The sequence below is a fragment of the Eleutherodactylus coqui genome, chromosome 7 (genome assembly GCF_035609145.1).
Source record: "Eleutherodactylus coqui strain aEleCoq1 chromosome 7, aEleCoq1.hap1, whole genome shotgun sequence".
NCBI lineage: Eukaryota > Metazoa > Chordata > Amphibia > Anura > Eleutherodactylidae > Eleutherodactylus > Eleutherodactylus coqui.
This window is the reverse complement of record NC_089843.1, coordinates 193,077,416-193,089,931: the sequence shown is the minus strand read 5'-3', so window position 1 is coordinate 193,089,931 and position 12,516 is coordinate 193,077,416. Positions and strand designations below refer to the sequence as shown.

Here is a 12,516-nt window from a genome sequence, read left to right as displayed (position 1 = left end):
ACTATGTATTGCCACAGTAGACCAAAACACACTAAAAGCATACCTGCAGGATGCGCAGAATGCCGAGTGACACGGCACAGCTTCCCCAAAGGTGTAAAAGAATGGTGCCAGAATCGTGAGCTGCAAGCAACTTTGATTGGCGCAGCACATAACAGAAATATCCCATAAAGAAAGTTACGGGCGATGATGAGATGCTGGAAGTATCTTAAAATGTTTTTGAAGAATCTTCCTGTGTTCAAAACCTAGAGAAAACCTTTTCTTGCACCAATGTGAATATCTGGCGCCATCTACTGGAATGTATTGGATAGTGGAAAAACGTGCAACAGGGATAAAAATGTGATGGAGTAATCTTGTAGGTATGATACCCGTTAATGGCTACAATTGCGTGTTAATGGGCCTTAAGCTCACAATGGGCCTTGAGCACAGCACAAGCTGACTCCTTCCCCCAGCTTCCTCACTCGGTGTACAGCGAGTGCCGGAGCCAAGAGGAGGCGTGCACGGTGTCCTTTTCCATTTGCCAGGGTATGCTTGTTCTGGGTCTGATGGTCTCCTTGTTCGAGACCGTTTCCTTTTCTCTGTTTTAGAGCTCCCTCTTGCAACGGGCCATTCTTTCCTTTTGGAGCAGTTGTAGGAGTCCCTGGACCACCCTCTCATTTTGTCTTCCCCAGTCACCCAGTCTCTGTTATGATGATTGACTTCTGCCAACCTAACCTTGAGGAGGTCCTTTCTTTTCCTGCAATGGACTGTGGTGCCAGTAGTCTTGGTTGGGGGGTGACCTTTGCCAACCTGACTTTGGGTCAATGTTGCCCGTTTGGAGGTATCCCCTCTGATAAATGTGCTCGAACTCCGAGCATCGCGCTGTCCCACTGGCCTCGTATTCTCTAGGGTCGCCCTACCCTGATTCAGATGAACAATGCAGTAGCAGTCGAGTATGTAAGGCACCAGGAGCTCAGCAGCAGTGCAGGAATTCTCTGCAATCCAATGGTGGGCGGAAACCCATGTTATAGGCCTTTCAGCCATTCACATTTTGGGAGTGTGCAACTGGGTGTGGACTTCCTCAGCAGGAAGAGAGAACTGTCCCTAAATTTCGAGATCTTCGAAGAACTCTGCAACAAGTGGGGCTTATCGGTCGTCGATCTGATTGCGTCCAGCTTAAACGCTCGGCTTTCTCTGTAGCTCGCACACATGACCTTAAAGCCATAGCATTAGGCGCTCTGGTAATCTTGTGGGGACAATACATATTTCCATACGTCATCCCGCCAACTCGGCTAATCCCACATGTCCTCAAAACAGCCAGATTGGGGGACCACCTTTAATTCTCATCGCCCCAGACTGGCAGCGACTGAATTGGTATGCCAACCTCTTATTCCTTCTTGCCAAGGCATCGTGGCCTCTGCCGCTCAGACACTAATCTCCTCCCGAAAGGCTCGGTCTGTCACCAAATTTACCCACACTGTGTTTGATACCGTGCCTGTTGAGTCTTACCAAAACCCGTCCACTCCCTGAGTCTTGAACCTGGTTTTGGATGCTTTGAAGTCGACCTCCTTCGAATCCATGTGTAACATCTTTTTTTGTCTCTTGAAAGGTTGCTTTTCTGGTTGGTCACCTCCATCCATTGTATTTTAGAACTGGTAGCCTTGTCCTCAAAGTTTCCTTTTCTAGTACTGCACCAATACAAAGCAGCGTTGTGTTCTGTTTCATCCTTGCTTCCAAAAGTAGTCTTGTCCTTTCATCTAAACGAGGATATTGTGTTGCCATTATTCTCCTGAACCCATGCCACTATCTGGAATGCTTTCTCCACATTCTTGATGTGGTTCCGGTTTTGCGGATTTACCTCTCTTGTACAGATTTCTTCCACCATGCCAACTTGCTATTTATTGTTCCAGAAGGGCCCAGGTGCTGCCTGGTGGCCTCAAAGTCTACAATCACTTGCTGGATTAGGTCTGTGATTGGAGAGGCATTTCATTCCAAGGGCAGAACCCCAACTTTTCGGGTCACAGCTCACACTCCACATGAGCATTGGTTGCCTCTTGGGCTGTTTACCACAAAGCCTCTCCTCCGCAAACGTATGAAGCGAAGATCATGTTGCGGCCTTGCAAACCAGCAAAGTTTTACAGGTTTCATACGTTCGCACCTTCTGAGGCTTCTCTGGGTTGCAGAATCCTGCAGGATTACCCTGAACTTATTACATGTATTTCCTTGCCCACCTGTTGAAGGTCCCAAGGTCATCATTGTGTCCCCAAATGACAGACGAGGAAACAATATATTTGGTCTCCATAAAGTCTGTTCATTGGGGGATACGACTTTGGCATTTATTTGTTGTTTTTACATCATTCACTGAGGGAGAGAACCTAATATAATAAAATTAAAGAATTTCTTACATAGTTAAAAATATATAAATATTTTATTTAAAATCTTGGGTGTATTAGTGACCGTTTTGGTCGCCATTGTGGAGCCTTGGCCAACCAGTTGTGTTACAGTCGGCCATAAAAGTGCAAGCTATAAGAGGGAAACTAGATGATTTTGAGTACATACAAAATTTTCCTGGATTTTTGTTTTCATTGCAATATGAGACCTAAATGGGATCAGGGGAAAGAAGATTGAGATACATCTATTCTCCATAAAATAATCACAGAATACAGAAAGCTTCAGAAAAATATGTATCCTCCATAATTTCTATCTCATTTTTATATATAGAAAACTACTGTAGGGTAGTTCAGGGTACATTTTTACTTCCATGTTGTCTGTCTTTTCTTAGATTCAGTGCAAGCTGTTCGTGTTTGATAAAACGTCTCAATCTTGGGTCGAGAGAGGCCGAGGTCTATTACGACTCAATGACATGGCCTCCACAGAAGATGGCACCTTGCAGTCTAGACTTGGTGAGTTTTTTTCCTGGGTAACAATTTGTAAGTGTCTGTAAATTACTGATGTATATATTAACGGGACGCTCGCATCTCGTTTTGCGCTCAGTCCCCAGGTTCTGTCACCGCTTTACATCTACATCGCCAAGAGCTGCATGCAGACAGAAACCTGGGCTAAACTGTAGTCTTTCATTGCACAGACTTAATATTAAGGTCTATGTTTGAGCAAGGTTCAATTATTTTCTGGCATTTGTGCTGGAGGGATTAACGAGGTTGACAACATCAGGGGAGATTTACGTATGTTTCCTGCTTCTATCACATATGGATCGATGAAAAACGCATTGAAATGGAACCATTAAGCTTCCACTGCTCAAACTAGGACCGAGGTGGTGTCCATTTAAGCAGGCTGCCATCCATTCCTAGTGATTGTGCTGGACAGAATAACCGGGTCGATCACGTGGATTCTCTTCTGCTCAAATGACCGAAATGAACAGAACCCTGCTCAAACTGAGAGCTTATTGGTCCTCTCTTGAGCAATGGAAGCCTGTGGTTCTGTGCCAGTTTCTGTCTGGATGCAGTTTTCAGTGATCTAGCTGGAAACCTGCGACTTAAAGGGGTTGTCCCGCAAAATAAAGTAAAGTTAAACACTTCTGTATGGCCATATGCATGCAGTTTGTAATATACATCGTGCATTAAATATTGGCCATACAGAAGTTATTTACTTACCTACAGGGGTCGTCCCCCGTCCCCCCCCCCCCCCCCCCCCCGTGCTGGCGTCCCTGTCTTCCTGGCGCCGACCGAATCCTTGCTTGCGCAGTCTGCCTCTTCTGTCCCATTGAAGGGGCAGCTCCAAGCGTGCTCGCGCCGCACAGCTGGTCTGCGCATGCATATGGCCATACAGAAGTGTTTAACTTTACTTTATTTTGCGGGACAACCCCTTTAACCATGACTCGGGAACTGACTATAACATGCGATGTGAATGCCCAGGTTATACATTTAATGGTAAAATGATCAAATCTGATACCTGTTTTTCTGCATTCATTTGTTGACTTATCCGTAGCAGGTTGAACTCCAACCGTGGGGCTAGTTTACAGTAGTAATGCAGTGTTGTTCCACTTCATGTATTTAATAAACCTGTAATTATTTTTGTAAAATTTCTAGAAAGAGTCTCTTTTCCAACTCTTAAGTTTCTTCTTCACATGTCTATGGGTAGACTGTTGAAATCATGAGTGACCCTCGTTTTAAACAATTGAGCAGTAAAGCTGGTCACGCACCTAGATTAACAGAAGTGGTCCAGCGATCAATGCTTTGTTTATTCGAGAGGAATAACATCCAGAGGAACCAAGTGGTGTCAATATGATAACCATATGCTGCTATTCCTTTGTCAATCAATGTGTAATCTATGAATTTAGTAATTGTCATGAAATTTGTATTCCAAAAAGAATGGATATATTTGTTGGTTGTTCTTTTGTATTCACATCCACGCTAACGAGCAAACAATAAGGGAGGCAGATTCCCAAGCCTAAAAAGTACTTCTCTGTAATGGATGTCTGTATTTGAGACCGCAGTAGAATGATGCATGCAGTACGGGTGGTACCATGTAAATAGAAGATGTTTCTTCTTTCCTCAGTTATGCGCACACAGGGAAGTCTGCGGCTAATCCTCAACACTAAGCTCTGGGCGCAAATGCAGATAGACAAAGCCAGTGAGAAGAGCATTCGAATTACAGCAATGGACACAGAGGACCAGGGTGTTAAAGTGTTTCTCATATCTGTGAGTGTCTCAGCTGATGATTCCTGATGAATTTATTTTATTAGCTTAACTGTATTCTATGTGGCTACAAGTGTAACTCCAGCTTGGTGTAGATTTTGGCAATAGACCCCGCTTCTTTCTTTTGAGACACCCTGTAGATATATTTTTCACTTATCTCTTACACATATATTGTTCAGTTCTCATTTACTTTGCTGCCACTGTGATCTGCTGAGGCAAATTCACAGCATATCTGCTGCAAACCTACGTATATCCTTTAAGGAGTTGTCCAGTTGTAAACTATCAATGGCCTATCTTCAGGTTAGACCATCAATACTAGATCTGCAGAGAAGTCTGCCACTCGGGACCCCTGGCACTCAGTTGTGCCCTGGACACTACTGACCATCCACTTCAGATGTAATATGCAACTAGGCCACTGCAGTGGGATCGGAGCTGTCTGCCTTCAGCAGACATCTGCTGTAGTCAGTAACATAAGCCCGGGACACCACTAATCCCAGGGGTCCCAAGCGGTGTCCATCAATAGATTTACAACTGAATAACCTCATTAAAATACTACTCAGTGACTGAGCCCTTAACTGCATAATAAACCATGTTAAAACATCAGTATTTGTCAAAATGCAATAATACCTCTTAAGTGGCTTTTTTATTGTAATTTTCTACATTCATTGTTCTAGCTGTGGTAGAAGTATGGGAATAATAGAATATCCAGAGCATGCAGTGGTCTGAGGAGGTAAAAAAAACACAATCAAAACTTTTGCATGCGCTAATATAAAATGCACTACTTTGTACATTTTATATTTCACTACAGACTCCAGAGTTTCACCGGGTCTCACAGTTTTGGAGTAAAAAAAATAATACACAAACGTGACTTTTTTATTCCCTACAAAATGCTGTGTGTGAAACGGACATTGAAGATGTCCACACTCCGGGCTTATTGAGAACACAAAGAGGGATCCACACATAGAGCTTAGAGTGGAACCCTCTACAGGTAAAACAGATCAACTTGATTACAAAACAGAATAATAGTTAAAAACATGTAGGAGGAGGAAAAGAGATCTGGATATACAGGAACAGGACCTGAACAATGGAATAAAAATTCATCCATGATATAAATAGGATAATATATACAATAGTGGATCTACCAAGTCATATATAATACAAGCTAGACAAGCAACGCAATAAATTAAGACTGTCGGATCACACAATATCAATGCAAAGTTGTTACCACATGCCAGTCAAGACCTGTATCCTGAGCCCCAACGCACGTTTCGCATCTGCTTTCTTAAGGGGGCCCTTTGTATTTATATTTTGTGTGATCCGACAGTCTTAATTTATTGCCTTGCTTGTATTATATATGACTTGGTAGATCTACTATACTCCCCTAGTAGCAGCCACTTCACACTGGCTTTACAGTGGTGAAATGACATGTTTTTTTTTAATGAAAATGTTACAAGATTGATGAGGAACACTCAGGCCATTACATGAGCAGAAGTCTGAAAAGTTAGTGCTTCCCAAAGTGAAATCTGAACATAACTCTCAATCTCTTAATGTGTTTATAGGCAAGTTCTAAAGACACAGGGCAGCTTTTTGCTGCAATTCATCACCGCATCCTCGCCCTTCGGAGCCGCGTAGAGCAAGAGGCTGAGGTAAAGTGTCCTGAACCAGTCAGGGAGGTCACCCAATCTAATGAGGAAGACAGCGATGATGATGTCCTTACACCCGCAGTAGCAGCTAGTGGTAAGTAGAGGATATTTCCAATATGACCATAACTGTTAAGTATGTGGTATTTTTGAACACCTTTAAACCTATATTTTATTTTTTTGCAGCAACGAGTGATGAAGGAGACAAGCCAGCTGTATCTAGTACATAGCAGCCACTTACCTCGTTCCCACAAAGATGGTTGCCCTCGCCTTGCAGGGTGACAATCCATGGATACTCCCCTCATTGGAATATTTAAGACCGGCTACCCATTAAATAGCTGGACTGAGGACACAGACTTTTCCCCCTTACCAATGGACTATTCTATCGTTTTTGTTCACTTTAAGTAAACCAGAAAAATACATTGGTTCCTATATATATTTTTTTTAATAGTGTTTTTGGAGGGGATCAGAGAAGTATCCAACCTATACAGTGTAGAATGCTTGAGAATAAACAGCTCATCATATTGATGAGCTGCGTGAAATCCTGTTTTTCTCCCCTCCCCATTAACAGCTGTGCAATCTGCATTGCCTTTCCGAAATGTAAGTTTGTTTTATATGCATCAGTTTAGTTTCTATCTCATTGCCAACCCCTTCAATGTACATATTAAGTCCTCCGGTTGTTGGTTGCTTTTACATTGGGATTCCAGTCCTGTACAGGAACAAAGCAATTAATGAACATGTACAGGAACTCTTGCCTGATCCATTCACATCCAAGTACCATGAAGTGGACGTCTTTCACATTGGAATTTAACTTCAGTAACACGGATTTTTCCAAAGCTCTTAAAGTAAGAGCTTCTTCCTCCTTCAGGACTTCATCAATCAAATGAAAAGTCTTACTCTTCATTTCCCTTTCTTTTTGGTAACTTTTTTGTTGTGTTTTTCTTTCTTTTTTTTTTAGTTTGACATTAATATGCTTTTTGTGTGCTGAAAAAGTGAAATGTTATTTTTTGTATCCATATTTAAGGGAAAGAGTTAAGGAATACTGTACACTAAGCAGTGCTGTTCAGCTTCTTTCTTTGCCAGAAGAATGGTCTGTCTTATGGCTAGCAAAACTGAAACGTCTGTTGACCCACATATTCACGTATGGAAGATTTGTTGCAGAAATGTTTGCAACTGAAAGTCTAACATTTCATAATGTGAATGGGGTTGGTTCTGCTTGGGTTTCCACAACCTCCCTTCAGATCAATCGGACGCGCTCAGAAATTTCTGCAACTAATCTGCATGTGCATATACCCGTATGCAACGTCGTTGCAAGTCTTGTTCTGGTGCTCGAGTACACACTGCTCCACTGATACTTGCATGACACTCAAGCTCTACTTAATGTAGGTAGAATACTCTGCACATACTGGAGAGAAAGCTCTTGTGACTCTGCAGTATGAGATCATCTTATAGAGAGTGCCCACACCTTCAGTCTGCAGCGCTTGGACTCCGTCAACTGCTTTCAGCTCCTCCTGGCAGCTGAAGACAGCCTCTTATAGCGCTATGCAGGGCCGACTTCACTTCAGGTGACAGGAGCCGAAAACTGCTGACCTCTACAGCGCTTGTACTCGGTCATCCGTTTTCGGCTCTTGTCTCCTGAAGTCGGCCCCACGTAGCGCTATATGAGGCTGTCTTCAGCTGCTGGTTGGAGCTTAAACCGCTTGACGGAGCAGGAGCGCTGCAGACTGAAACCTCTCAATGGCTTAGAGTGCCCACTCTTTCACAGTTTAGACAAGGTAATTGGTTTCTGCAGTTAAATTAATTCTATTTTTTGCAGCCACTTATATGCCTATTTGCACTTCCTGTGGTTTAACACTTACTACAGTCGGACAGATGTTACATTATGGTGAATGTGATTTTCTGAAAGCCCATATAGAGTTTATAGTTTTTCTAAACTGCAAGCATTTGCTTTTGTAGCAGTTGTTTTTCATCCACTTTTGCAGTGCAGTTTTATGCCAGATACATTTAGTGTCAATGAGTAGCTTTCTCTTCATTAAGGCTAGTGGCACGCAGCATACGTGGTAATCCGCGGACAGCACACAGTCGCATTATAAGCCTATGAGGCTATACACATGGATGCTTTTTTCACATGGGCTCATGGTCCATGTAAAATTCATGACCTCCTATTCCTGTCTGTTTCACAGACCATAAATGGGACATGAAATGCATGTGAATGGTTGCTGTCCGTGGAGATTGGGCAGCACACAGACTGGCGCATCGATGCTGTCCGATGTGACAGTCCGTTGGGCACGGCTCACACTTATGGCTCTGTGCTACTCGCCTTAGAATCTTTCTGGTTTGGACTTGAAAAAACTGTCAAAATCGCATGTGATTCCATGCTGATAATGTGCGTTTTACCTCGCTGCGTCAATTACCATTTTCTAGTTGTTGGTCCTTGAGGATATAACACAGACTAATGTATTTACATCTGCATCTTGAGCCGCTGTGGCAGATATGGTCCAGAAACCCAAACTGCATTTTTTTTTTTGTCTTAAGAGCCTGGCAGCATGCCAGAAACCCTATGGACTCCATAATCAGCAGTGGGCTCCATCAGGCACTTCCATGATCCTCGTCGTTCAGCTCCAGGGAAAGTGCTAATGAAGATGTGAACAGAGCCCAGGTCTTCCTTCACATTTTTATTTTTTTTTGTAGTTGCAGTTTTTTTTTAATTTTTCCTGGTAGCCTAAATTAATTTTATGTGTTTTTGGTGACCTCTTTTAACAGCCTTTTTTTGTTTGTTTTTAATATATAGAAATGCTTATTCTAAAACACAGAAAACAGCATTGTGTGATTGTCAAAAAAGACTGACCCCAAACACAAGTAAAAAACAAAACACCAAAAATATTAAGTGTTCTCCTATTAACTTGCAGCTAAGCTCTAGCTGCATCATTTTTGGCAAAAAAAATACACTTAAAATGTGGAACCCTTCCTAAGGGCTCCTTCAGATGAACGTATTTGCACACTCAATACGCAGAGAATAGTACCTGTGTATATCAATGGGTTCATCCTCATTTCCTTTTTTTGTTTGCATATTTCTCAAATGCGAAAAAAAATTGGACATGCGCTCTCTTCCTGTGTTTTTATGCGCCACGTGCCCCATAGAAGTCTACGAGAGGTGAGCAAATGCGCAATACACTGCACAATTCTGTCAAAAAGACCATTAGAATAAATAGCCTTTTAAAGCAGGGCAGGGCTGTGTTGCTTGTACAAAAAAGGACAATTCTTTGTGCTGATGCGTGCATAAACCAACCTGGTTCACTGCGCAAATACATTGTGCTGAGCCAAGTATACTTGTGCATACTCTCACCTAAAGCTGTCTTTAAAAATGCTGTGTGAAATGACTGGAAGGCAGCTTAAGTTTTCCATTTTTCCTTTTTTTTTTCTTTTACATTTATCTAGGTTTAAAAAAGTGATCGACTTAACAGAGTAACATAGTATGGAAGGCTGAAAAAGACACATGTTCATCCAGTTGAGCCTATTTAGTCTGCAATGTGGATCCAAAGGAAGGCAAAAAAAACGAGGTAGAAGATAATTTTCTTTATTTTAGAGAGAAAATTTCTTCCAAACGTTTTAGCAATTAAAATAAATCTCTGTGTTGACAACCCTTCTTGAAATAATCAGTGATATAATATTTAATATTGTTGCACTCAAGATGTCCAGGCCTTTCTTCAACTCTTTCAGTGAGGGCCACAGTTTCACTGCTTTTACAGTAAAGAACTCTCGATGTAACAATCAGTTACAGTCCTGGGTATAAATAGATGATGGAAGAGAAGACGATATTGTCCCCTGATATCTCCATACATACTGTATTTTCCAGCGCATAAGACAACTTTTTAACCCTTGAAAATCTTATCCAAAGTTGGGGGTTGTCTTATACGCCAGGAATAAGCTGTAGAAAAGAAAAATTAATACTCATGTCCCTCGGCGTTCTGTTATGATCTGCGGTGCTGCTGCAGGCTGTCGCTCCCTCCACCATGTCGACAGAGCATTGCTTTCTAAATGTGGGGCTTGAATGCCCCGCCTCCAGAAAACTAATGCTCTGATTGGCCAACTCAGCGCGGCGTCAGCCAATAAAAGCCTGCGCTGCCTCGGCTTTTATTGGCTGACGCTGCACTTAGTCAATCAGAGCATTATCTTTCTGGGGGTGGGGCATTCAAGCCCCGCATCCCGAAAGTAATGATCTGTCGGCGTGGAGGGGGGAGCGACAGTGGGTGGGTCGTCTTATACGCCGGAAAATACGGTAGTTACTAAGCTGCCAATCAGCCATATTTTTTGCAAGAGGTAAATAACCCTAATGTTGACTTCTCTAGGTACTGTAGTCCTTTTTTTAGTTGCCTCCCCTATGAACTTGCGTAAGTTCTGATATGTCTTGAGTACTGATGCCCCAAATAGAATGCCATATCCTATCAGCAGTCTAATCAACAGTGTTTTCATCATGCACCCCTAGACTTCTTTTGATGCACCCAATGATCCTGTTTGCCTTTGCATAGTTGCCTAACACTGGTTGCTTCAGATAAGTTTACTGTTAGCTAAAATTCTGAAAAGCCTCAAAAGTTTGCACTGTTAAAGTGGTTCTCTAACTTACAACCCCTTTGCCATTGAGAAACATAAATTGTCATATACTCGCCTCTCCCCACTCCTGCTGTGTCCCATAACTGTGCTCTGTTTCCTGCTACAGTCTCTGCTTTCTATCACTGAGCCACTTAAACACATTTTCACCCAGACCAAGGATTTCATTTTATATACCAATCTTTTTATGATGCACAGTGTCCGATGCTTTGGAAAAGTCAAGCTATGCGATCAAATAAACTCTCCCTGATCCAGTTTAGAACGAACTTTCCTGTAGAAGTTGATCATATTGGTTTGACAGGAACGATCCCTCATAAACCCATGCTAATACGGAGTTATACAGCTATTTTCATTGAGCTACTCAAGGATTGCATCTCTTAGAAACCCCTCAAACATTACTTACAATAAAAGTTCTGGTCTATAGTTTCTCGGGTTCACTTTATGACCTCTCTTTGAATTTTGGCACCATATTTGCTATGTGTCAGTCCAGTGGAACAGACCCCTTTCGCTGTATAGTCTTAAATATAAGAAGAACCCGAGGGTGTATGCCATTAGGACCTGGTCATTTGTCCATTTTGATCTTTGTAATGTGGCTGTTTTTTTTTTCTTTCCTGGGTTAGACTAGTGACATTTAATGGAGAGTTTGCTCTGTCACTTTGCATTTTATCTGATATCTACTTTTCATCTGTGAATACTATGGAGAAAAAACTAATAGATTTGCTTTCTCCCCACCACCCTCTACAATTGTTCCCTCATTAGTTTTTAAAGGGTGAACACTTTCAGTTTTAATCTTATTATTTATATTATTAAAGAACATAGGAAAGGAGTCTGTTTTCACCTTTTGCTGCTTTTTATTTGCTTTTTACATAATTTTTTAAATAGCTTTTCAGTGCGGCTTCACTGCCTTCTTGTTTTCATAATTTAAATGCTTTTTTTTGTTTGTTGCTCCCTTTACATTGTTATTTAGCCACATTGGTTTACTCATGTTTCCTTTCAGTACCATAAGGTATGTACTGCTCACAGTGAATAAGATGCTTTAAAAAAGATTCCATTTGTCTGCACTGTTATTTTGAGGACCTTGTCGATAAGTTTAAAGGCATCTCTAAACTGATCAAACTTTAGCATTCTGAAATTCTTTATTTTTGACTCCCCAACAAAACACCCTATTGAAACAGAATTCTGATCACCATTTCCTAGCTGCTCCCCTACCTGCATCTTTGTTCTGTCAGGTGTATTAGGTAATATTAAAGGGCTGTCCCTCTTGTTGGGTTTTGCATAACTTAGGAAAGGTAGTAATCATTTTTAAGGTGTCAACATATTTCGCAGTTCTTAACAGATCAAAGAATACATAGACAGTCATTAGATACTGTAAAAAAACAAATAACCTAACTGAGCCAACAGTGGGCGTGAGCCCTGCCTGCAAAGAGCTTCCAGGAGAAAGCACTTTCCTTCAGGTCTATCGAGTGACGTGTGCTAAGAAGTTCGTAATCTACTGTGTCAGATGATGCAGAGAGATCCAGGAGGATCAGTAGATAATAATCATGATTCAATTTAGCTAACTAATTGCCTCAGCCTAAGGAGCAGTGTTGCGATTCCACTAAACAAAGTAGGGCTTCCCTGTGACCTGCCCTACTTTT

General features: G+C 41.8%; 1 protein-coding gene across 2 annotated transcripts in view; it reads left to right on the top strand.

The window, feature by feature from the left end:
* The window catches only part of RANBP3 (RAN binding protein 3), a 49,818-nt gene extending 37,893 nt beyond the window's left edge, over positions 1–11,925 (top strand). For both annotated transcript variants that reach the window (XM_066574164.1, XM_066574162.1), the window contains 4 exons: positions 2,759–2,879; positions 4,492–4,634; positions 6,191–6,368; positions 6,458–11,925. In XM_066574164.1, the coding sequence (XP_066430261.1) occupies positions 2,759–2,879; positions 4,492–4,634; positions 6,191–6,368; positions 6,458–6,501 (486 nt within the window). In that variant the 3' untranslated portion in view covers positions 6,502–11,925. The remainder of the gene's footprint in view (positions 1–2,758; positions 2,880–4,491; positions 4,635–6,190; positions 6,369–6,457) is intronic.
* Positions 11,926–12,516: the final 591 nt, after the last annotated feature.